We start from the raw sequence: 26464 nt of genomic DNA, 5'->3' as shown, positions 1-26464 counted from the left end.
CCAAGCTGTTGGCTAGTTGAAGAAACAGCACCTGGGTGGTGGTGAGCACAGCATAGCGTTGTCTCTGATTACCCAGGAGGTATTCACAGGCTCTCGGGGTCCTCGGCCTCCTGGCCACCCTGGGCTGCCTGAGCCTGGCAGCTGCAGTGCCCCCACTTTCCCACCGAGTGATACTCCCAAACAGGGGATTCAGGGACAGAAATGGCATCATGGATTTTTTTTGCTGTGGGCTTCTCTTTTCCATGACCTGAGTCAAGACAGTCTGTCACTTGGACTTGCCACAAAGTGAAGAACTCTGGCTCTGGAGTAGGAAAAACCTGGATTCCAATCCTCCCAGCTCTTCTACCTGTCAGCATGGTGACCTCGGGCCAGCGACTTAACCTTCCTGGAGTTCCCTCATTCTCTGTAATAGAGAGGTGATGGTAACACGAATCTCAGAGGACTCCCATGAGGACACAATGAGATGACACCTTTGAGGTGTTGAGCCTGGACCTGCACCACAGTAATCCTGAATAAATTTAAGCATTACTATCTCTTCTACAACAGGTTACTGTAATTTTGTTTTTAACACATTGATTGCCACACTAGAAAAAAAAAATTTTTTCCTTGGAGGCATGGTGGTTTCTTATGAAAATAGAATAAAAACTTTGAAAATAAAACAATCCTTTTTAATTTAATGAAAAATTTGTTATTTTTATTGTTTCCTATTTTTTTCAATAAAAAAGTAATATAAGAACTTGAAAATTAGTAACGTGAAAACTTGAAAAATAGTTCATAAGGGTAAAGTGTTTTTCTTGATTTGTCAGGCTTAAGTATAATTTAAAGGTAAACGTAAATAGAAAAATGCAATTTATTGACTTCTATTCATTTAATCCACGTTTTTAGAATTAAATTGTCAATATTAATGGTAACAATAAGAACATCAACAAGCAAGATTTTCATGAACCAACGGCAGGGTTTTCCCCAGGGGCCGTCCATCACATAGCATGTATGCTACATCATGGCAGCGTGAGTTGCGTGTGCCCACATAGCTCCCGAGGTAAAGAGAGGTGTGAGTTACATATGCGTCACAAGGTCCCGGGCTCAAAACCAGAGTGAATTAAATACAACTCACATGGCAGTTAATGTGTTAGTTTAGGTGCCTTTGAAAAATAAAGACCTCTTTTCTAAATGGAATGGTTTAGCCTTCAATAAAGGTCTAAGTTAATGTTGTCTAAGGTAATATTATTTCCATGGCTTTTTAAATGTATTCTCATCAGATGTTTTAAAAGAAAAAGACAAAGTATTTCATATATCAATGCATTTTTTTTTTTTTTTTTTTTTTGAGACAGAGTCTCACTCTGTTGCCCAGGCTAGAGTGAGTGCCGTGGCGTCAGCCTAGCTCACAGCAACCTCAAACTCCTGAACTCAAGCGATCCTCCTGTCTCAGCCTCCCGAGTAGCTGGGACTACAGGCATGCGCCACCATGCCCGGCTAATTTTTTCTATATATATTTTTAGCTGTCCATATAATTTCTTTCTATTTTTAGTAGAGATGGGGTCTCGCTCTTGCTCAGGCTGGTCTTGAACTCCTGAGCTCAAACGATCCGCCCACCTCGGCCTCCCAGAGTGCTAGGATTACAGGCGTGAGCCACCGCGCCCGGCCTATCAATGCATTTTTTAAGTTAATAAAATTATAGTGAAAAATAGTCTTTGAGATTGCTATACGACAGGAGTTGGCAAACATTTTCTGTAAAAGACCAGATTTTAACAGAGGCTTTGTGGCCACATGGTCTCTGTTGCAACTACTCAGCTCTGCAGCTGCACCCCGAGAGCAGCCATGGACGAAAATGCAAACGAATGGGCGTGCTACTAAAACTGTACTTAGGGATGTGGAAATCTGAACTTCACATACTTCTCACATGTCATGAAATAGTCTCCTGATTTTTTTCAATCATTTAAAAATGTAAAAACCACTCTTGGCTTTCACGCTGCACCAAGGAGGGCACCTTTGGTCCCCGGGTTATCAACTGACAACCCTTGCTATACAAAAACAAAGATACGGAGAGATGTATGGATGCCTTCGGAAAGTCATAAAATCTAATAGGAAAGCTCATTAGAAATTTAGTTTATGACAGTTTGCTATAAAACAGAATTTTATTGATCTTGAAACACATCTAAATGGGTTAAACTTTCTAGATATGAAAAATAACCTACTTAAGACATAATTCTATGGTAACATTAAGTAGCAAGTTTAAAAAATTTAACAGATTTTATATAGTGTGAGGGAGTTTTTTGAGTAAATGATTATTTTTGAAATACTTGAAAATATGAATATTTTGAATGAATCCTGAATAAAATTATTGTAGTTTATCAATAAGTGAATGTTTTAAACACTCTGAAGATTTCAAAATTTAAAAAATACACATTCACACTTTTATTTCTGAAAGATGAATCATTTCAAAATGATCGAATGTTAGAATATTTTCTTAATATCTGTAGTACAAGTAAAAAGGTGAATATAATTTACATATAAATACATACAGAAATATCCATTGAAATATCATAGCTGATAACTCTAATACTTAAAATATTTTATCAAAGCATTGTTGTACACAGTATTTAAATTCTCATAGGGCCTTAAGTTATTTTTCTTTCAACTGCAAGTCACTTAGAGATAAAAAGTATTTAAATAAAATGCAATGTCAAGCTGCACTTAATGAATTCTCAGTGTTTCATAAGCAAAATTTGAAATGGTCATTTTTATCCAGTTTTAATTTTAAAAATGTATCACATAAGTGCTACATTCTTTTCAATGATATAAATTTATTAATGACAGAAAAACTCCTTTTTTAATCTCTGGAAAAAACTCTTCTCACTACTATGGAATCAAATAAAAATATAGATAAGTTAGTTGAAACCTGACATCAAGATGATCATTTTAAAAGTTCTGAATACTGGATATAGAGAAAGCTGAAAAATATTTCCTTTTTATTAAAAGGCATGGTATAATATCCTTCAAAATACCCTTTGTGATATATGATCACACCTAAAGAACTCCACCCCAGTCAAAAAATAATGCAGTTTCACTAAAACGTGAATTTGAATGCTTTTCATAATTGCTTAGTGGTTTTTATAAAAATAAAGCCGTTTCCTTAGGAAAAAAGAAATTCTGCCAATTGAAATACATATCTTCATTTTTAAAAAGAAAAAAAGGTGTTTTCGTCTGAAAATAATGAAGTTCAGTCCCTGGCTATATGAACATTCATTGACTTATAAATAAAACCAAATTATTTTGCTCCCAGAAAGTAGTTCTGTTTACTAGCACAGTCTAAGATAGCGTCTGGAAACTGTCACCAAAATGTTAAGATTCAAAGAGAACATCGGTGAACAGAATTGGACCTGCTCAATCATTTCCACCACTACAAATGCATTTGTCCAAAGGAGCTGTTTAGTGATGGCGTTCTGCAGTCCTGTAATATCACCTAGAGTTTTCTTTTTCCAACCACATATTCACAAATGTTTGAATTTATATTTAAACTCGATATCATTTAGTGGCGGTAAAATGCCCAAGCCTGCACGGGACTGGTCCAAAGGCGGACATCTAACATGGTGGTCCACAAGCTCCAGTTCAAAATAGGAAAGCATAAGAATCAAAAATTGCTTGATTTCGTAGACAGCAAACAATCTTCCAGGACATATCGTAGCTCCAGATCCGAAAGGCATGTAGTAATACTTTAACTTGAGTCCATTACTATAGAAGGTGGTCTTTGTCTTCCCATTTTCATCAAGGTATCGATCATATTTAAAAGTCTGCAATAAAAATACAAAGAAAACAAGCCTCTAAGCTATTTTTAAAGAAATGTGTCTCTTTCTTGCATAATTTTCTTTTTAAATCCACTCTATTAGTAATTTAGCAAAGACCCCACCTTGAACCAGAAAGTAAGAAGGAACAAGAGCTCAACAAGAACTCCCTGAACAGGAGAGCTTTGTGATCCTTCCTATCCTACCTGGTCTACTAGTTCCTCAGGCAGGCAGAAAAAGAAAAAAGGGTTCTCATTAGAGACTAGAAGAGTCAATACATTAGCCTCCAATTTCCTGGACTTGGGAGCAGGTGCTTTTTAAGCAAAAAGAAAGGTGGCTGCTTTATTATCATGACTACAAATATAATTGAACAAAGACTATGTGATGACAATTATCAGGTCTAAAAATTAAAAATTCAGTCCACTCTCCAAATTTTCTAAAATATATGCATATCTGACATAATTAAGGAGACAGTCTTTATGGCTACAATGATCAAATCAATTCTACAGTTGTAAGTTTCCTCTTTATTTAGATCTGGGTAGATATCACCCAGATACTGAACTTTGATGAGCAGTCACTTACCAAAGGATCTGGGTAGATGTCTGGATCTAAGTGCATTAACTGCGGATAGAGAGCTATGATGTCATCTTTTCGAATGTTATAGGATCCGTCCTCCAGGTGCAAAGTGAAATCCTCCTTAGCTGTCCGGATGTTCAGGGAGGCACTGGAAAGCCTCAGGGATTCTTTGATGATACTGTCTAAATATTTTAAAAGGAAGAAAGGAAAAGAAGGAGTGAAGGAAGGGAGAGAAAAGAACACATCAAGTATTTGAAGGCCACATCATATAGAGTCTAAAATACTTCTGGCAGCCCATAACACAAAGATGAACCAACTATGAAAAGCTGCTCAGATAAAAATGTCCCAAAGTTTTTTCCTATTACTACTATGCTGTTATCAATGATTCAATTGTGTCTGAATGTATTTTTTAACCAGATCATCTGAGTTAATAAAAATCTTTTGATAAACATATAATCCTTCTTGGTCATTAATGGGAAATAGATTTCCAACGTTTTATGGAAAAATAACCTTGTTTCTATATAACAACTAAACATCTCATAAAATTGAAGCAATCAATAACTCATCTGTATGTGAATTATTCAAAGTTTATCACTTGAGATTTAATATACTGATAACACTTTTATATAGATATATTTTTCCAGGTGTTAAATGCAGTTCAATTCAGTATTTACAAGCACCAGTTTTTATCCATCCACTGCCTGATGTTGTATGATGATGCCCTGCGCCTGGCAAACATGCAAAGGGACCAAAGAACCCCCCTGAGAATGGCTGAAGTACAGAGATCTCATGAGAGGTCCAGCCTGGCCTCTAGCTGTATCCTTTAACTGCCACGTTTTAGGTGCTCAGCACAATATTATGTATGAAACAACAGAATGTTAGACCTTTATTTTACAAATAAGAAAAGTAAGGCCCCCAAAAGAGAAGTGACATGTCCAAGGTCTCCCAGGTCAGGCTCAATAGGAACTTAAGCTTCTTGCCCCTGTCCCTTCTGCAAAGACTCACTGCCCCTAAAAGCACATATTGGTTTCATTCCTTTAAACAAAAAAACAGAACCAAAAAAAAAAAAGTGTTCTTACCATAAACATATCATATTATGTTTTTATAAGATATAGAAAAGCAAAACAAAGAAAAAATCAAATAGCCTTTACTTCAATTCCATCAGTCAATCCATGCAGCTAATTGTAGTTTCTTGATGGTACTTTCCCCCCTTCCCCTGCTTTGTTTTACAGAAATGAGTGAGATGCTGCCTGCTTCCATTAAACATAAGCTCAGCAGTAAGAGAAATATGGGAGACGTGGTGGGGCAATGCAGGGTGGTGGCTGAGAGCACAGGCTCAAGAGTCCCGCATTAACTCTGCAGTTGGTTCCATCACTCAATCCCCAGGCAGTAGCTCAACGTCTAGGTGTCAGTTCCTCTCTTGGTATATAGAAACAGTAATAGTACTAAGTTATAGGATTGTTGTGAGGACTCAATGAGATAACTCATACGAAATACTTAGCTTAATGCCTACAACTCAGGTGTATAATATACGTTGCCCATTATTGTTAATAGCAGGACACAGTAAATGAAATGTAGCATAGCAAGCACACCCACCCAGTACCGGCAGGTCATTCAGCTGCATTCGATTCAAACAAATAGGACTGCCTTCAAAGCTGATTTTTTGACCAGCATTCTCTAATGTGTTATTCACTTCTTCAGTAGCTGCTTTCATTGCTTCAGGGTTCCTATTAAAAGTTAAAAGAAAAGAAAAGATGTACAGAAAATAACCTTTTTGCACATCCTAAGATCTGCAAACATATAGGCATTTTCCCCTTTTTTTGACTAGGTGGTCAAGATGCCAGGGAAGGAGGAAAAGGAACATTCCTCTTTGCTTTTACTCCATTTGTAACTGGGTTTATGTCTTGGATATTAGCAAGAACAGTCGCCTTAAAGGGGCTTTGCTACACAAGAGTGAAACCTTAGTCAGACTTTTATAAATAAATGATTCCAACAAAGGTTAGACAGAGTAGTCATATTTAGACAGTAATTTAGAAGGAAAATTGCATCTAAGATAACAATTACAAAGTATTGACTGATGAAATTCCAAATGGAAATTTAAATTCACTCTTAAAATTCATACCATGATTTCAGGTAGAACAACAGCTTTTCCATTTATATTACAATTGTGAATTGTGAAATGAGGGCTACCTCACTTTTGTGCACGGAACTTAGAGCCTCAGTGACATGGTTAGGGGATCTATATTACATAGTTACAGTAAACTGAGTCTCAGAAATGTTTGATAAGTACTTGTATGACTATCATAAAATATGGCTATGATTATCTTTATGATATTAAATTGATATTAATACCCTTCCTGTAAATACGTGCATTTATTATGGAGGAGCTTTCTCAAGTAATAATTTTGGAAGATATTTTAATATTTGTGACAAATTAATAATGGTTTTTATAAATGTAATTAAATTTTAATATTTTTTATATAAAATCATCAGCCATCAACAGAAATTTGGCATTCCCAATCCTATGGAATAGTAATTTTGTGTCTACCTCATACAAAACATCCAATTTAATTGGAATAATTCAATAAACCATTTTAATTTCAAATTCCCAAAAGACTAACACTTTGGAAAGAAATCATGCTATGCAAAATACATGTTATATACAATTGTTTTGTTACACACAATTTTAAAAGGCAAAACCTAGCTAAATCTCTTAACAATAATGATAGATTATGATTGATTCATAGCTATCACAGTTGGTCAAATAAACAGTAAGACAACAATTACTAATTGAGCAAAAAAACAAACTGTGAATGCACAAATGAATACGGCACTGGCACCGCCCTGATCCTTGCCCTGAAGTCAGTAGTCACTTAAATGTATTTTTATGATTGTGAGGACTGCATTCGCAGACCTCAGTCAGCGACATGAGGAACAGCGCGGGGTTAAGAGCAACGGCTCCGGGCCAGCTGGCCTGAACTGACCTGCTGCCAGCACGTGGAGCTCTGTGGCTTGGAGGACGTCCTTTCTCTGGGACTGTCCTTGATTCTGCAAAACACGCTTACCACAGCTACCGATAGTTTTGTGGGGATAAATGAGCCGATACATGCTAAACACTTACAAGCGTAAGTGCTACATTCATGATTGATCACATGAGAAAGTACTATGACTCTTTTTTTTTTTTTAAGTTAAAATGGTTAAAGAAAGAGGAAAAAAGGAAAGAAAGAAACAGGTAGGTTCCTAGTCACCTAATCATTTGAAATAAGCTCCAGAAAGTCGCCGGAATGGTGTTTGCTTGCGACGCCCAGAGGATCGCGAGGTGCGTCTTGGCCTTCTCCAGGTCGTCGAAGGTGGACACCGTGTCATTGAGCAGCATGCGCAGGCTGACTAGGTCCGACACGCTGTCCCTCTGCCGGAGGTTCTCGTGCTTCAAGCCCTCCGCCAGCCTTTCCCGCGCTTTGTGCGCCTTCTGGAACATGCGAATGGGGAGGCCTGCTACCAGGGCCGGAAAGACTTTGTCAAAGTGCTTGAAGTTGTCGAGGTTGTTTAGAATATGTGCTCTTTGTGAGTCTTGCCTCGCAAGATCTCTGCCAAAGAGAGTCAAATACCCGGCTTCAAACATCACTCGGTAGCAGAAGGAATACATCCCTTCCGTCACCCAGGCAGCGCCCTTTGACTCGGGTAGGACCGGAGGTCTCATGATAAGCTGGAGGTTTTCCATCATGGTGTCCGTGAGGGAATTCAAGGCATCGCCTTGCAGGGTTCTGGTGAAAGTGTCGTTTATGTTTTCACTGGTATTTCCATCACTTGGGTCAATGCTTCTGTGTCCAAATGCCTGACAGCAAATAAAACGTGAAAAAAAGAAGTTAAACCTCACCTAGTGCTAGTAAATGACTGAAGAATCGACTAGATACTTTCATGATTCCCTACTTGTCAAAAAAGGGAAATTGGCCTTCCCACATCCAATTTCCTAGTACTTTACAAATAAATGGCCAAATCATACCTTTCTTTTAGGGCCAAGTTTAAATTCCAGTTTTCCAGTGAAACTCCCTGGACCACTCAATTTGTCTATTTCTTATGCTATTGAATTTATTTGCACACTATTTGCACATTAGCTCATTGATAATGTTTTTAAATGGTTAGTTCTTTTTTATACTCTTCATAGATGTATTTTAACCAAACTTTAAGCTTTAGTGGCAAAGACCATGTCTAATATTTCTTTGCAGAAACTCAGTAAGTATTGATTAATTTTTTTCTCTATCATAGAGCTTCTTAGGCTACATCTAAGTGATGCTGAATTATCTGGCCAACTCCTTAACAAAATGGAGCATGTGTGTGGCATGAGTGTGGTAAAAAACAGTCATGAAATGTTAGGTTTTCCACCACATGCACTCTGGATGCTGTGTAGACTCTCTGGATGTGACCAATTTGTATCTCTCTTCCTCCTACAGTTTCATCTGGCTCAGCAAAGGATTTAACCTTTATTTCACCCTCATTAGCTGATTAACAAATGACAAATCTATAACTATTTTGATTTTTTAATGATTAATACAAAGAAGCTATGTCTAATTTGATTTATTTATGTTTCTATGAATCTCCACATAAGGATAATTTTCTTCAACACCTCTATCTTTAAGTCTAAGTACATCAAAATTACTAAATAGACTGGCATATAAAAAGGTAGGGAAAAAAACAGATTGCTGTATACATACAAAACTGGTTACCTTTGCAGAAGTAGCAAAGTGAAATTTTTTCCAATCAAAATATTTTCCATGACACAACACCTTATGGTATGACAAGGGATTTGTGATGAAGTGTACATAATTTCCCATTAGTTTGCAGGTAAAAACATGACCATGTTTCCTTTGATTTGCTCTTAGGAACTCAAGAGGATTGGCACCAAATTGCAGAGCACAGCCCAGGAATGGAATCAACCCATTCTCTAGAGGTGGTTCGCCCTTTTGCCTATAAGACACAAATGTATGACAGCTATGGATAATTGCACATTTGGTTTTTTTATTTACATTAGGTTTACAAATTTTTACCACTGAGTTCAAACTTAAAAACTCTACAGTTTATAAATACTTCTTTCATTAATGGGGCCCTGCTCTTTTACTACAATAATAGACTATGTTAACCTAGTAACATGATATGTTGGCAAAAATGATTGCTAAATCCATCCATTCATCCATCCATATATACATTCAACAAACACTTACGAACTATGTCCTAGTCACATTTTTAAAGATGGGAGTACAAGGATCTATAAGGCCAACAAGATTCCTACTCTCAGTATATAAATGAAATTATATTCTAGCGTGTATATTTTTTTCTAAGTATCATCTGCCTAAGTATCTCAAAATGTTTCATTTGATTGCTTTCTTTAAAGATATAGAACACCGAGTAATAGAGAGGATTGCAGAATTGAAATTTTCAAAATCTTAAAAGTTGAAAGATATTATTATTCTGCAATAATGGTTGAAGAGAAGGAGAATCTCATTTGAGAAATTATCTTATTATAAAATGAAGTTGATTAATATTGACAGGATCGTCAATTGTAATTCAATGTTCTTTCATGCTGTTTTAAAATGTTTTTATTAGGAAATATAAATTTATTTTACAACATCAACTACTGTCCCTCTTGATAGAATAACATAATATAAAGTAATTATTTTTATTTTCTTAGTTTGCAGATAAGTAGTTTAATTAAGACTACAAACTATTAGGACTACATTAAAATACCTTAAAGGACAAAGAAGCTTGCAAAAGGTAAACGAATCACAGTAACCCACATAGCTGAGGATATGTTGGGGGCTGTTCTTCTTTTTGAAGTTGACATAGCAGAGAGTATCTACATGCTCCCCCATCCAAATACTCTCTGAGCCAATCAGAAGTTAAATAAACTATGGCTCTAGATCTGACTCTATTTGTTTTTCTTGTATTCTTGAACTAACTGTAAATAAATGAAATTGATGTCCCATACACTTAGCAAAGTTTCCCAATTTACCAGGATTGATGAACATTAGTAAGAAAAGAATAATGGAATGTTCAACTCAGGCTTCATGCTATTGTCCAGGCTTAGGCTGAGTCTGTGCACAAGCATGAGCTGAAAAGAGAATATTTAGTCAGAGCACCTATTTAATTTATGTGATAGAAAGAAACCCTTTCCATTACAGATTTCTACTTGCTACTTGTATCATTACTAATTTGGGAGTCCTTTTTTCATATGCACATAAACACACGCAGAGATCGTACGTATACCATTTCTGTCAGTTAAGTTTAACAAGTATATACATTTATACATTACCATTAGTATATGCTAAAAAGAGAAGCTGACATTATATATTTTGTTAGACACAGTTAAAATTTTGAAATTTTTAATTAAAAAATTGAGGAAGAAAGTGCTAATGGGTATAAGATAGAAAACCAAATTTATTGTATCATAATAAAAGATTGTATCATAATAAAAGAACGTTAAATGAATGCACTAAAATGCAATTTAAAGATAAAAGTTCCCTTACCTTCTCCTCATTCCAAGAATCAGCCATAAACAACAGCACACTGCTGCAACAATCCCCCAGACCAAAGACATGGTCATCATTTTGCAAATCTAGTGTAAAACTTCTGAGGAGGAGAATCTCTGATTAGAAGAATAAGATGTCACTGAACAAAGACTCAGCTAGACTTTTTATACACATATAACCCTGATCCACTAACTTGAACTTGGGTGACCAAAGCAAACAATTAGCCATTTATTCATCTTATTAGAAAAAAAAAGTGGGGCATTAACTGGCCTTGAACTAAGTCCACAGGTATCAGAAGAGGTTCCAAAACAATCAGAAACCTGCAATACTTGATAAGTTGAAGGTCTCTCAAACACATGTTGACTTAACATTCGGACTTGGGGACAACAGCGAATATTACGAGTTTCATATGTCTATAAAAAGAACAAATAAATCTGTTCAAGATGAACATATCTAATAAATGTGTAAAATATAATAATTTAAAGAAAAGCAAGTTGAAGTTATTTATCAAGCTACTAATTTTATCTTTTTACCTTTTGAAGAAGAACAATTTAAATGATTTGCCAGAGAGATAATGATGACCAAGTTCAGAAGAAAGAGAACTGGGTGAAACATTTTTGTTGCTTCATGCAATGCTTTTACAAAATCATAGACAGTTTACAACATATGGAACATGTTACTCACCTAACATCCTTAAGAAAGAGAGTATTCCACACATATGCTTCTTCCAGATAAATATAGCTTATTTTAAGCATCAAAATTTTATTCATCATTTTTGTAATTAAAATATGTTTATCAATTTTTCTAATTATTAAAGTTATACATTTCATTTCAAATAATTTAAGACTAAATGAAACATATCTTGGTAGAAAGAGAACATGAATTCATAACTTAACCCCCACATTACTCCCCACTCAGAGATAACCACATTAAGCCTTTGGCATATATTCTTCCAAACTTCATTTCTATGCAAATATAAGTATTAATTGAGCATTTATTATGTGCCAAGAACTGTTGAAAGGTACTCTGGTTATAGGCATTAACAAGATAGGCTCCCTACTCTAATGGAGATTCTATTCCAATGGAGAGACAGATAATAAAATGTGTTACGAATAAAACAAAACAGGGTAAAGAGAGCTATTGGGGGATGAAGGCAACTTTACATAGGGGGATCAGAGAAGGGCTCTCTGAAAAGGTGGCATTGATATTTGAATGACGTGAAAATCAGAAGGAAGAATATTCCAGGAGCAGGAAGCTGCAAATGCAGAGTTCCTGGGTCAAGGATAAACAGCGTGTCTAAGGACCATGAAAGAAGAGAGTATCCTACTGAAACAGAGTGAATGAGGGGAAAATGGGTGAAGACAAAAGACAATAAATGAGGCAAAAGCCAGTTCATACAGGGATGCGTGGGAGTGGGGAGAGAGGAGAGAGATTTTGGAGGGCAACAGATGTGAAGGAAAAATAAAAATCTCAGGAACCCAAAACTCATTATGCCAAAGGAAGAACTGGGCTTGGGAACTGAGGCATGCCAGCACGGTCACCTTCCCCCAAGCGCAAGTCCTCAGAGGTACAGAGGCTTTTTGTAAGAAGTGGAGGGGCTTGGAGGATGACTAAGTAGGTTTTGGGTGGACAGGTTATGGGAGGGAGAAAGGAAGCCTGGCTAGCAAGGATGGTCTTGCTATATAGATAAGCCTCACAGTCACAGCCCTCAAGAAGAATAGATAGTAGATGTTTCTGTTCAGACCCTTAAAGGTGTCAGACTCTCAGTGAATCTTTGCTGGATTGCATAAGCAGGACCTGACTGCATTTAATGGCGATTCTCTACAGACGCAAATTTCACCCCCTGCACCCCGCCCCCCACCCTGCAAAGGCAGCTTTGTAACATTATTTCTGCTATCTCAAAATACGTCAAAGAAATGTATTTTGGGGAAGATATTTCTGATTTCCTTCAGCCCTAAAAACCTTTCAAGAGATATAGCTCCCTATAAAACAAGCGCATGTCAGTTACAACCTTAGGACTGTAGCATAAACTCCTGAATGTCAATTACAAGTTTATCAGCAGAGATAGATCACAGAAGAGATAAGATCAATCCCTCTTTCACCTACCCTTAGAAGACTGCAAAATTGACTGTTTCCTCTACTCCCTTTTTCTTGAATTTCCATCTTATCTTATGTAAAATGTAGATTTACTGAGCAGTAAATAGAGCTTCTCCTGAATGAAACATTTGCCTCACTGCTCACCCCCTCCCCCTTCCCCATTTGTTGTTGTTGTTGTTGTTGTTTGTTTCCTGTATACCCTTCCCTTTAAATACAGAATTCTCAAATCCCTCTGCGGAGAGCCCAGTCCACAGCACTTTGTGGTCAGTGCTTTTCCTGGGCACATCCTCAGACTTTGGCTTAATAAACCTCAGCTGAGTGTCACTCTCGTTTTCAGTCACTTATTACTTAACACAGCTCAGAATACTATTTGGACATTTGAAGTTTGGAAGACCTATTAGAAATCCGAGTATGAGTCTGAAACTCAGGAGACAAGGTCAGGGTTGGAGATACACATCTCAGGGCATTTGCATGGAATGTAAAGCCAGGAGACCCTATGAAATCACCTAGGGAGAAGGTAAAACCAAAGAAGTTATAAATAGCGTCCAGTGCCCAGCCACAGGGCATTCCATTCGCAGGGGTCAGTCGGAGAGGTTGAGGGGAAGAGATGGATCAGGAAGAACCAGGAAGAAAACCCAGGGAATATGATGTCACAGAGGCAAAAATAGAATGCGTTTGAAGAAAGACTGATTAACTGTATCACATGCTATTTTGAGATCAAATAAAATGACAAAAAGTGACCTCTGGACTAGACAAAGTGGAGATATGTGGTGACTCACTCATAAACACCCCCACACAAAGATGTGGTTATATTAAAGACATTGGGTTTTTTTATAGTATTTTAAAAAAACTGAATACCATACCTTGGACATTTTCCATGACTGTATATATGCATATACCTCGTTATTTTTAATATCTGCTTAGTCTTCCACTGAAAAAATGTACTATAATGTATTTAACTGATTGACTATTGTTGGACATTTGGGTTGTTTCCGGTTTTGGCTGTAGACTTGCTTCCTTAAACAGAGATCACAAACCTTTCTGTGATTTGTGATCATAATTATTGACATCAATCATTGTATGGCAGTACATAGATTTTTCTCAGAATCTATTTAGGTTTTTCAGGGCTTTGTGCACATGAAATATATTCCGACTGATGGGCTTTTTAAATTAATATATCTTTTTTTTTTTAACATGGCTCATAAAGAAGCTGAACCTTTACAGGGCCAATCACAGCTGGGTCTCCCAGTCGAGAAAGCACCTAATAGCCAAGCAATTTAACCCTTCAGAGTAGCCTCTCAAACAGACAAATGAAGATGAACAAACAAAAATAGAAAGGAAGATCACTTGAGACCAGGAGTTAGAGGCTACAGTGAGTGATGGTGCCTGTGAATAGCCACTGCACTCCAGACCCAATTTCTACAAAAAAAAAAAAAAAAAAATTAGTGTAAAGGAATCTATAATTATATCAAAATAAAAGGGTTTTCAAAATGGTAAATGAGAAATACATTCACAATTCCAGGAAAACTTCGCTAAGTCTTGTCTTCCTCACTGGTTCTCAGAACACCATAACCTCCTTTCAAATGTAGTTAGTGTATATCTCCATTTCCTTTGTCCTCATCTGCTCTTCTTTCTTCTTCCTTACAATCCCTCTTCTACACAAAAAAAGCCCAGGAGACACAGGCACCCTGAAAAGCAGAGGCCTGAATATTCATATTTAAACTTTTTTCATATTATATATGGTTTAGGTCTTTACATAAGGATGCCACTTCTTGCTGCTGTCACACGTCCACAAATGGCATTTGTAACAGCTCAGATATGCTGCTCCTAATCTGATGGGTGGGAACTCAGTTGCTTGTTACAGTTGTCAAAACTATTAATAGACTGCAATGAAATACCTAAAGGATTTCCCGATGATGGGTACAGTGCATGAAGTTAAGTGCATGGGTTTTATGACATCTTGATGTGTTTTTAGCACAGTGCTTGGTGCATCAGATATTGAATAAATGGGAAGTCATTTGCCTGCTTTTCTCTGTATCAGCTGGTAAAGTTTTATTTATTCTCTCTCTGTGTCTCTCTGTCTCACCATCTCTCTCTCTCTCACCTACACACACACACACACACACACACACACACACTGTGCACCTACAGCAAGCCAGGTGCTCAGTCAGCACTGGGGACACAGTGTGACCAAGAAAGCCAGGACCCCTGACCCTGAGGAGTTTCCACTGCAACAGGGAAATCGTTAAGTGCCCAGATGAAGAAAGGAGTCTAGTTGCCAGAAGGACTAACATGATAAACTGAGTTTAATCTAACTCTAATCCTGCCACAGCCTGTCAGTCTCCTCTTTGCGTATGTGCAGTAGTGTAGAGAACCACACTTCCTGAAGTGTAGAGGAAGAACTTGCTGTGTCTCAGAATATAGGGCCTGAATCTAATACCCGTCCCCATCAATGGAAATATACAAACCATAGGAACTGAGATAGGAGGAGTAGAAAGCAAGAAGAAGAACCAAAGCTCAGAGCTTATGAAATAGTGCAAATGGTCAACGGACAGGAAGCTGCAATTAAATCTGGGTTTGTATCTTGGCTCTGCCACGAAGTGTTTACCTTTGGACGAGATGCTTATCCTCTCCAAGTCTTTGCCTTCTGATCTGCACAATGGAGATGATTATAGTACAAGGCCCATAATGTAGATATCGAGATGAAATGAGACAGTGTGTGTGAAATGTTTAGCTTACCACTTGGCACAGTCCACGTTCAAAATTGTTTGCCGTATTATTAAGTAGCAAATCCAGGATTCAGCCTCAGATTTTTCTGAATTGATGCTCGGCATTGCACCTTTATAGCCCAGTACTGTAACAGAGAGGATGGCCTGAAAAAGAAGGGAAAAAACTGTGTTTTCTGTCTCTCACTAAAACCAGCTTCCCTGACTGGGGCCAGCGGCTGGGCAGGCCAGGGGAGTGTTTTCTTTGTTCTCTGCGTTGCAGGAGACATGGAGGAGGATGGGGAGGCAGTGGGGAGATCCTGGGCAGCTCTTGCCTTGCTCCAGACCAGTGGGGGGTCCCAACAGATTCTGGAGATAAAAGGATCAGAACCATCAACAGAGTTGACAACACCACCCTGAGCCTGAGAACCCTCTCCTTAAATGCTGTGTGTTTTTCCTCATAGGGGAGGAAAAATTGGATTTGGGGATGATAGTTGATAGTGGGCATTTTTCCTCCTTTGCCAGCAAAGTAATAAATTATCTCTTTGCTTGTCTTCAACTACTTGTCCTTGTTCGCCTGGTGGCTGAGCTTTCGGTAACAGTACCTCACAAGAAGTGTAAGTAAGCCAAAGGGCACCTGACTGCAGCCTTAGGAAAGGGTAAGCACACCACCACTAGATAGATGTGAATCATTCATTCAACTGATATTTCATTCATTCATTCATTCATATGAATTTAGCATGTGCTTTGTGCAAAGCTCTTTTTAGGTGCTGGAGATACAGAGATAAATAACACAGGCAACGTCTCTGCCCTTAGAGGAATGCAGCTAATCAACAGGAGAACAAATACACTGTCTGATTTCTGATAAAGAAATCACCATTTCTATCATCAAAAAAGATCTGGGCAATGCACTATGTTTGGTACCAAGATCTTCACAAGCTCAGCTCATTTAACCCGCATGGTAGCACTATGAGGTGGGCACTGTTGCTCCACATATACACAACATAATACTGTGACGCTCTAGCTCCAACCCCAGGGCATCCCTGCCATGCCTCGCCACTAGGAGAAATTTATATGCTCAAGTTAAAAGCAGGCTTGAGGACTTAGAATAAAAGAAGGGTAAGTAGTTCCTTTGTAGTAAGTCTCACCCAATCTTGACCTTCTGAAGCTTAATCCAGGAAGCCCAATGTGTTCATCAGACTGACTGGGCCCAACCAACCTCACAAGCAATCCTGGCTCCTTTTGCCTCTCCAATCAAGGAGAAATATCTTCAAAGGGACATATTGAAAGAAACTAAAAGTGAGCCATAGAGGGAGGTGGTCTTGGCTTCTCAGGACAGAACAGGGCGATTCACTATCTAGGGTGCCACTTTCGATTTCTTAACTTTTCCTAGCTCCAGGAGAAAGGCTGAGGTTCCCAAGAGAGGGAGCACAGAAAGAGTAGAGCATACCTCTGTACGTTCATGGCCCTGGAGATGTTCTTGAACTTGGTCACTTACCGAAGTACTATTTTTCTCTGCAGATAATGGGATGAGAAGAAGAATTTTCCCCATAGATTAACAGAACAAAAAATTGTGAAGAAGCACGAAGTGGTTTAGCACCTTGACCCACTGACTTGCTCCATCTGTTCTGAAGAGGGAAGTCAGTTCTGTTGTCTTCTTTCTGATATATTAAGGAAATGCTGAAAACATTTCTGGCAATACCTGGTGAAAGTATAGTCAGTGTATGTAGCAGAGCACTTACTATCATGCCAGGGTCTTCACATCCATAATCTCATTTAACCCTCACAACAGCACTGTGAGAAAACCGGAGTTCAGAGAGCTTCAGCAACCTGCTAAAACTCAATTTATGAAAGGTGCAGATCTAGTATTCAGTCTCAAGGCTCTTGGATGCCTTGGCTCACATGCATGCCCTTTTATTTCAGACTTATCTCCCAGAGCTCCAGAGCTCCCTGTTGCAAGAGGAGAAGTAGGCCAAAAGGGAAGCTCTCAGCCCACTGCCCTCTTCAGTCATTGCTCTGCTGCCTTATTAAAGTGGGGGTACGATATGAAGGAAGGGCTCCAAAGCTAAAACAAAGCAAAACAAAACAACCTCAGCATGCCAGCTGTCTTGCGTACACCATGCTATCAGATATCTTCAATGATTTATTTATTTAATTTTATTGCATTTAATTTTTATTCATTTTTCTTGAGATAAAAAAATTCATACATCCTAAAATTTTCCCCTTTAAAGGGTGTAATTCAATAATTTCTAGCATATTCAAAGGTTGTACAACCATTACCACTATCTAATTCCAGAACATTTTCATTATTTCACAAAGAAATGCCATATCCATTAGCAGTTACTCTCTACCCTCAGTCCCTGCCAACCACCAATGTATTTTCTGTCTCTGTAGATTTGCCTCTTCTGGACATTTCACATAAATGGAATCATACAACACACAGTTTTTTGTGTCTGGCTTCTTCCATTTAGCATAATCTTTTCAAGGCTCATCAGTGTTATAGCATATATCAGTACTTCATTTCCTTTTATGGCTGAATAATACTTCATTATATGGATATACTACATTTGCTCATCTATTTATCAGTTGATAATTTGGGTTGTTGCCACTTTTTATTTATTATTAAGAGTGTTGCTATGAACATTTATATATAAGTTTTTATGTCAAAATATGTTTTAAATTTCTGGGCGTATAGCTAACAGTATATTTGCTGGATCATTTGGTAACTCTATGTTTAACCTTTTGAGTAACTGCCAAAACGATTTCCAAAGAGAAAATTTTACATTCACACTAGCAGTGTATAAGGGTTCAAATTTCTCCCTATCATTGCCAATACTTACTATTGTCTTTTTTGGTTATAGCCACCCTAGTGGGTGTGAAGTATTTTATCTCATTGTGGTTTTGATTTACTTTTCCCTCATGACCAATTATTTTGAATATCTTTTCATGTGCTTATTGACCATTTATAAATCTTTTTTGAAGAAATTTCTGTCAAATCCTTTCTTTATTTTTTAACTGAAGTTTTTTTTTTTTTTTTTTGGGGGGGGTTTTTTTTTTTTTTTATTTTATCTTGTTATGGGGGATACAGAATTGCAGGTTATATATGTTGCTCCTGTACCGCCTTTCCCCCCAAGTCAGAGCTCCAGGCGTGTCTGTTCCCCAGGTCGTGCGCATTGCACCCATCATGAGGTATATATCCCTCCCTTCCCCATCCCCCCTTCCCGAGTCAGCACCTTCAAGTGTTACCACTCCCCAAACGGTGCGCAATGCACTCATTGTGTAGGCATACCCCCATCCCCTCCCCCACCCCCCACCTCAGTCTGATATCCAATTGGTGTCGTTCCCAGATTTGCATTTAGGTGATGATCAGGGAAACCAATATTCTGGTGAGTACATGTGATGCTTGTTTTTCCATTCTTGGGATACTTCACTTAATATAATGGGTTCCAACTCTCTCCAGGAGAACCATAGAGATGTCGTATCTTCATCATTCCTTATAGCTGAGTAATATTCCATGGTATACATATACCACAGTTTACTAATCCAATCATGTATTGATGGGCATTTGGGTTGTTTCCACATCTTCGCTATTGTGAATTGTGCTGCTATAAACATTCGGGTACATGTGTCTTTGTTACAGAATGACCTTTTTTCCTTTGGGTATATGCCCAGTAATGGGATTGCTGGGTCAAATGGCAGGTCTACTTGAATCTGCTTAAGATACCTCCATAATGCTTTCCAAAGGGGTTGCACTAGTTTGCAGTCCCACCAGCAGTGTATTAGTGTTCCTGTCTCTCCACACCCACGCCAACATGTGTTGTTTTGGGTTTTTTTGATAAAGGCCATTCTCATTGGGGTTAAGTGATATCTCATTGTGGTTTTGATTTGCATTTCTCTGATGATTAGGGATGTTGAGCATTTTTTCATATGTTTGTTAGCCATTCTTATATCTTCTTTCGAGAAGTTTCTATTCATGTCATTTGCCCACTTTTTGATAGGGTTGCTTGATTTTTTCTTGCTGATTTTCCTGAGTTCTAAATAGATTCTTGTTATCAGTCCTTTATCTGATGTGTAGTATGCAAAAATTTTTTCCCATTCTGTAGGTGGTCTGTTTATTCTCTTGACTGTTTCTTTGGCTGTGCAGAAGCTTTTTAATTTAATCATGTCCCATTCATTTATTTTTGTTGCTGCTGTGATTGCCTTGGGGGTCTTCTTCATAAATTCTTTGCCTAGGCCAATGTCTGTAAGAGTCTTTCCTACATTTTCTTCTAGAATTCTGATTGTATCACGCCTAAGGTTTAAGTCTGTTATCCACCGTGATTTGATTTTTGTGAGAGGTGAAAGCTGTGGGTCCTGTTTCAGTCTTCTACAAGTGGCTAACCAATTCTCTCAGCACCATTTATTGAATAGGGATTCTTGTCCTCAGAGTATATTCTTTCCCGCTTTGTCAAAAATTAGGTGACTATATGAGGATGGTTCTATATTTGGATTTTCTGTTGTGTTCCACTGGTCTGTGTCCCTGCACTTGTGCCAATACCAGGCTGTTTTAAGAACCACGGCCTTGTAGTATAGTTTGAGGTCTGGCAAATTAATAACTCCCATTTTGTTTTTGTTGCTTAAAATTGCTTTTGCTATACGGGGTCTTCTTTGATTCCATACAAAGTGTATAATTATTTTCTCTATGTCTGTAAAGAATGATGTTGGTAATTTAATAGGGATTGCATTGAATCTGTAGATCACTTTGGGTAGTATAGACATTTTAACAATGTTGATTCTTCCGATCCACGAGCATGGTATATTTTTCCATCTATTTGCAAGTTCTGCTATTTCTTTTCTCAGTGTTTCATAGTTTTCCTTATAGAGGTCCTTTACCTCTTTAGTTAGATATATACCTAGATATTTTATTTTCTTTGTTGCTATTTTGAAGGGTATTGAGTCTTTAATTTGGTTTTCCGATTGACTGTTATTGGCATATATAAATGCCTCTGATTTGTGTATATTAATTTTGTAGCCTGAGACTTTGCTGTATTCGTTAATCAATTCCAGGAGTCTCTTGGTTGAATCCTGGGGGTTTTCCAGATATAACATCATATCATCAGCAAAAAGTGAGAGTTTGATCTCTTCCTTCCCTATTTGGACTCCCTTGATTCTGCTCTCTTGCCTGATAGCTCTCGCAAGGACTTCCAATACTATGTTGAAAAGTAATGGAGACAATGGGCAGCCCTGTCTGGTTCCAGTTCTAAGTGGGAGTGCTTTCAGTTTTTCCCCATTCAGTATGATGTTGGCTGTGGGTTTGTCATATATGGCTCGTATCATTTTTAGGTAGGTTCCATCAATGCCTATTTTGTTAAGCGTTTTTATCATAAAAGGGTGTTGAATTTTGTCAAATGCTTTTTCTGCATCTAATGAGAGTATCATATGGTTTTTGTTTTTGCTTCTATTTATGTGGTGAATTACATTTATAGATTTACGTATGTTGAACCACCCCTGCATCTCTGGGATGAAGCCCACTTGGTCATGGTGGATTACTTTTTTGATAAGTACTTGGATTCGATTTGCTAGTATTTTATTGAAAATTTTTGCATCTATATTCATGAGGGAAATTGGTCTGTAGTTCTCTATTTTTGTTGTGTCCTTTCCAGGTTTTGGTATCAATGTTATATTGGCTTGGTAGAACGTGTTGGGGAGAATTCCCTTCCTTCTCAATATTGGAGAATAGTTTATGTAGGATGGGCACCAGTTCTTCTTTGTATGTATGGTAAAATTCAGGTGTGAACCCATCTGGACCAGGGCTTTTCTTTTTGGGAAGGTTTTTTATTGCTGTTTCGATTTCAGTTCTTGATATTGGTCTGTTCAGGTACTCTATTTCTTCCTGGTTGAGCCTGGGAAGACTATGTGTTTCTAAAAATTTGTCCATTTCCTCCACGTTCTCCAGTTTGTGTGCATAAAGATTTTTGTAGAATTCATAGATGGTATCTTGTATCTCTGTAGCATCGGTTGTGATTTCTCCTTTCATGTTCCTAATGGAGGTTATTAGAGATTTTAGTTTTGTGTTCTTGGTTAGTCTAGCCAGGGGTGTGTCTATTTTGTTTATCTTTTCAAAGAACCAACTTTTTGTTTTATTAATTTCCCTTATAGTTTCTTTGTTGTCCTTTTCATTTAATTCTGATTTGATCTTAGTAATTTCTCGCCTTCTGCTGGGTTTGGGATCGTTCTGTTCTTCTTTCTCCAGCTCTTTGAGTCTATTTGTTAGGTTGTCTATTTGCATGTTTTCTGTCTTTTTGATATAGGCATTTATGGATATGAATTTTCCTCTCAGGACTGCTTTAGCTGCACTCCATAGATTTTGATAAGTTGTATCTCCATTGTCATTTAATTCAAAGAAATTTTTGATTTCCATCTTGATTTCTTCTTTTATAGAATAATTATTCAGGAGAAGGTTATTTAGCTTCCATGACTTTGAGTAAGAGTGAGGGTTTCTGTTTGTGATCATTGTTACTTTTATTCCGCTGTGATCTGAGAAGATGCATGGTATAATTTCTATTTTTTTGAATTTTTTAAGACATGCTTTATGTCCTAGGACATGGTCAATCTTAGAGAATGTCCCGTGAGCTGATGAGAAGAATGTATATTCTGTGGACTTTGGGTAGAATGTCCTATAGATGTCAGCCATGCCCATTTGTTCTAGCATTCTATTTAGGTCCATTATGTCTTTGTTTATTTTCTGTTTAGAGGATCTGTCCTGTACTGTCAGTGGGGTGTTAAAGTCTCCAGCTATTACAGTATTGTTATCTATCATTTGGTTGAGATCTAGTAGGGTTTACTTTATGAATCTAGGTGCACCTAGGTTGGGTGCATATATATTGAGTATAGTCATGGCTTCTTGATGAATTGTGCCTTTAATCAGTATGTAGTAGCCATCTTTGTCTTTTATTATTTTTGTTGGTTTGAAAGCTAAGTTATTGGAAATTAAGATTGCCACACCAGCTTTCTTTTGGTTACCATTTGCTTGAAATATCGATTTCCATCCTTTTATTTTCAGTCTAAATGCATCTTTGCAGGTTAGGTGAGTTTCTTGAAGACAGCAGATACTTGGATTGTGTTTTTTAATCCATTGGGCCAGTCTATGTCTCTTGAGCGGGGAGTTCAAGCCATTCACATTTATTGAGAAAACTGATAGGTGAGACAGTTTTTTGTTCAGCTTGTTGGGTAGAACTTCACTGTGATGTTTTCTCTCCTGGGCCATTGTGGTATCTGGAATTTGATCTTTAGCTCTTGAGTAGTTTTACATTCGTGGATCTTTCTTGTGCTGATCCGTGTGTAATTCTCTTTGGAGTACTTCTTGGAGGGCTGATCTTGTCTTGGTGAATTCCCTCAACCTTTGTTTATCTGAGAATGTCTTGATTTCTCCTTTGTATAGAAAACTTAGCTTAGCTGGGTACAAGATTCTAGGCTGGGCATTATTCTGTTTCAGAAGCGTGAAAATGGGGCCCCAACCATTTGGGGCCCTCTTCTTGCTTGTAAGGTTTCAGCTGAGAAATCTGGCATAATTCTGATGGGTTTTCCTTTGTAAGTTACTTGTTTCTTTCTCCTTACAGCTCGGAGAAGGGACTCTTTAGTGGATATTTTGGTCAGCCTGATGACTACGTGGCGTGGTGTTTTCCTATTTGCTATGAATCTCCCAGGGGTCCTTTGAGCTTCTTGAATCTGTATGTCTAGAGTATTGGCAAGGCCTGGAAAATTTTCCTCGATTATGTCTTCAAATAGCTTGTCCAACCCTTGCTTATTATCTTCTTCACCCTCAGGAATGCCAATAACTCTCAAGTTAGGTTTCTTCACATAATCCCACATTTCTTGAAGACTCAGATCATTTCTCTTACTTTTTCGATCTATCTCTGTGACTGACTTATTTAGTTGGAAGGAATTATCTTCAATTTCTGAGATTCTTTCCTCTGTTTGATCTACCCTGCTCTTGAGACTTTCCACAGTGTTTTGTAGCTCTCTGAGTGAATTCTTCACTTCTAGGAGTTCAGTTTGGTTTTTCTTCAATATTTCAATTTCTTTAGTGAATTTTTCCTCCAAATCCTGTATTTTTTTTGTGTTTTCCTTGTGTTGTTTATCCATTGATTCTTGTATATTATTCAGCTTGTTTATAATCCATAATTGGAATTCTTCCTGTGACATGTTGGTGTTTTGAGTCTGGTTTGTGTCAAATGGTTGGGAGCTGGTATTTCTCTTTGGGGATGAGCTTTCCATTTGATTCTTTGTGCTCTCCGTGTTTTTTCGCTGGGCCCTTCCCATCTAGATTTATCGTTGGATCTTTACTTATAGATTTAGTCTGGTTAACAGCACTCTTTGTGCTCTATTCTTAGGCTGTGAAGTGGTCTAGGTATGTTGCTTCTTTTGGCAAGAGGGGGAGACTGTTGTGTATTGTTTAGAGATTTTTCTGTTTCCATTGGAGGACTGCTTCTGATGGGTCCAATCCTAGAGGATTGGAGTGATCCAAGACCGCTTTGGCAAGTTAGGACACTGTGTTGTGGTCTTTCAGAAGGCAGGCAGGGTCCACACTAATGGTAGACCGAAATTCTCTTTGTTTGTTTGTTTGTTTGTTTCCCTTTGGTTCTTCCTCTATAGGGGAGGTTTCTGTCTCTATCTGCAGGCGAGATACTAGCTATGGGGAGAGGACGGTGACCTCGCTTGCTCAGCGCCCCAGTTGCTGTAGCTCCCACGGGCAAAAGTCTCCCTTGGCCCAATGTCCCCAGAGATCAGGTTCCACACTCTCGCTTCTGGAGAAGTATTCAGTGTTTACACATGGGCGGGGACCCTATATAAGGTCCATGGACCAGGGGAGAGGGCCGTCCAGGGAGCCTCTTGGTACCCTATTGCTCCGCAGTGACGTGGCTGTGGGCCCTAGAATGGCAATTGCACGCCTGCAGATCGCCGGCCCTGGGGGTGACTGCTCAGGATCCGGTATGTACCAGAGCCAGGGACCTGGCCCGTTCTGAAGCTCACTGTGGGTCCCCAGTTAGAAGGCGAAAAGAGAGAAGAAAGAAAAAAAAAAAAGAAAAAAGAAAAGGAAAGGAAAAAAAGAAAGAGGAGAAAACGAAAGAGAAAAGAAAAAAAAAAGATGAAAAAGAAAGAAAAAAAAAAGAAAAGAAAAGAAACGCAAAAAGCCAAACCAAAAAACTCCAAAAACACCAACAAAGATGAACAAAAACAAACTACATAGCACCTCACCACACCGCAAGGCAGAAAGATATACCGCGCCAGCACAGCTCCGAGGGTGGTGGGGATCCAACCTCCGCGCTCAAAAAGGCGCGGCAGCCAGAGGCCCGGAGGGCAAAGGTGCCCGCCGAGGCTGTCCGGCTCGTGAGCCGCCAGAAAAGAAAAGAACAAGAAAAAGAAAAAGAAAACAAAACAAAACAAAAACAAACACAAACAAACAAAATCCAGAAAAAATTTACCATGAATAAAATATACAGTTCGGCGAGCCTATTCTTCTTGTTCGTGTTTTTTTTTTTTTTTTTTTGTTTGTTTTTTTTTTTGCCTTAGCGCAGCTCTGCCCCTTCACCCCGAGCGCGGCCCCGGCATATCCCGCACTCCTGGTGTTGGTTCAGAGACCAGCGGAGGGCGCCGGGCAGAGAGAGCCCTCGGCACTTTATGGCTCCCGAGCGGTTTCGCCCTCGCTTTCAAGATGGCGCCTGCAGAGCTCCGGGGCTGGAGGAGACCGGCTCCCCGGCAGGCAGAGACCGCCACTGCCCGGGGGCTGGCGAGCAAGGACGCGCACTTGGGGTCACCGGCTGGAGAACTGCCGAAAAAGGCAGCACGGGCAGAAAGAGCCGCTGGGCACTTTTTGGCTCCCTAGCGGTTTCGCCTTCACTTTCAAGATGGCGCCTGCCGAGCTCTGGGGCTGGAGGGGACCGGCTCCCCGGCAGGCAGAGACCGCCACTGCCCAGGGGCTGGCCAGCAAGGACACGCACTGGGGGTGACCCGCTGGAGAACTGCAGAAAAAGGCAGCACGGGGTACAACGCTATTTGGTGTCCGGGAATCTTTTGTGTTTTTCCGCCCTGGTGCAGATCCGTCCCTCCTCGCCAAGCGCTGTCTCAGCTGAGATCCCCCAGGTTCTAAGGTAATTTCGCAAAAAAGCCTGTCTCCAATGCGCCACGTATCCCTCAGTGATTCTGTGCTGGCCTGGGTCAGGGCTCTATTCAATTGGGAGCGGAGGGCAAGCCGCTTTCCCGAAAGGCTGTACCCGCCCCGGCTGGGGGTGGGTGTATCCGACCCGCGCTCCGCTGGCTAGTGTCTGTCCCGCGTTCCCAATTTTCGTTCACCTCAGACCTCACTCGCTCTGTTTGTCCCACGCTGATTCTCCATGGATTCACACCGCTGTTCCTGTGTGGGAGCGGTCCTCTAGCATTGTGGCAGGTCCGGATCGATGCCTTCCTTCCCGGGAGCGCAGATCCAGGCCGTCACCACCATTCCGCCATCTTTCTTCTCCTTAACTGAAGTTTTTGTCTTTTTGTCTTTTTTTTTGTTATCGAGTTGTCAGAGTTCTTTCTATATTCTGAGTATTAGACCATCATCAGATATGATTTTCAAATATTTCCTCTCATTCTGTGGATTGTCATTTCATTTTCTTCATAATGTCCTTGGATGCACAAATGTTTTAACATCGATGAAGTTCAATTCATCTATTTTTTCTTTGGCTGCTAACTCTTTTGAGGATTTTATAGTTTTAGCTCTTATATTTAGGTCTTTGATTCATTTTGTGTTAATTGT

The 26464-nt window shown here is 38.9% G+C and overlaps 1 protein-coding gene across 1 annotated transcript; it reads right to left on the bottom strand.

Annotated features, from left to right (window-relative positions):
• Positions 1 to 3235: 3235 nt before the first annotated feature.
• Positions 3236 to 10966, bottom strand: CYP7A1 (cytochrome P450 family 7 subfamily A member 1). The gene is made up of 6 exons (XM_069466484.1): positions 10880 to 10966; positions 9083 to 9323; positions 7607 to 8193; positions 5955 to 6085; positions 4365 to 4540; positions 3236 to 3791 (listed from the first exon to the last, which is right to left on the bottom strand). The coding sequence occupies exons 1-6, from the start codon at positions 10957 to 10959 to the stop codon at positions 3492 to 3494; spliced, it is 1515 nt and encodes a 504-aa protein (XP_069322585.1). The 5' UTR covers positions 10960 to 10966; the 3' UTR covers positions 3236 to 3491.
• Between the last annotated feature and the right edge of the window lie 15498 nt (positions 10967 to 26464).

This window comes from Eulemur rufifrons, chromosome 3, assembly GCF_041146395.1.
Source record: "Eulemur rufifrons isolate Redbay chromosome 3, OSU_ERuf_1, whole genome shotgun sequence".
NCBI lineage: Eukaryota > Metazoa > Chordata > Mammalia > Primates > Lemuridae > Eulemur > Eulemur rufifrons.
This window is presented reverse-complemented; position numbering and strand designations above follow the sequence as displayed.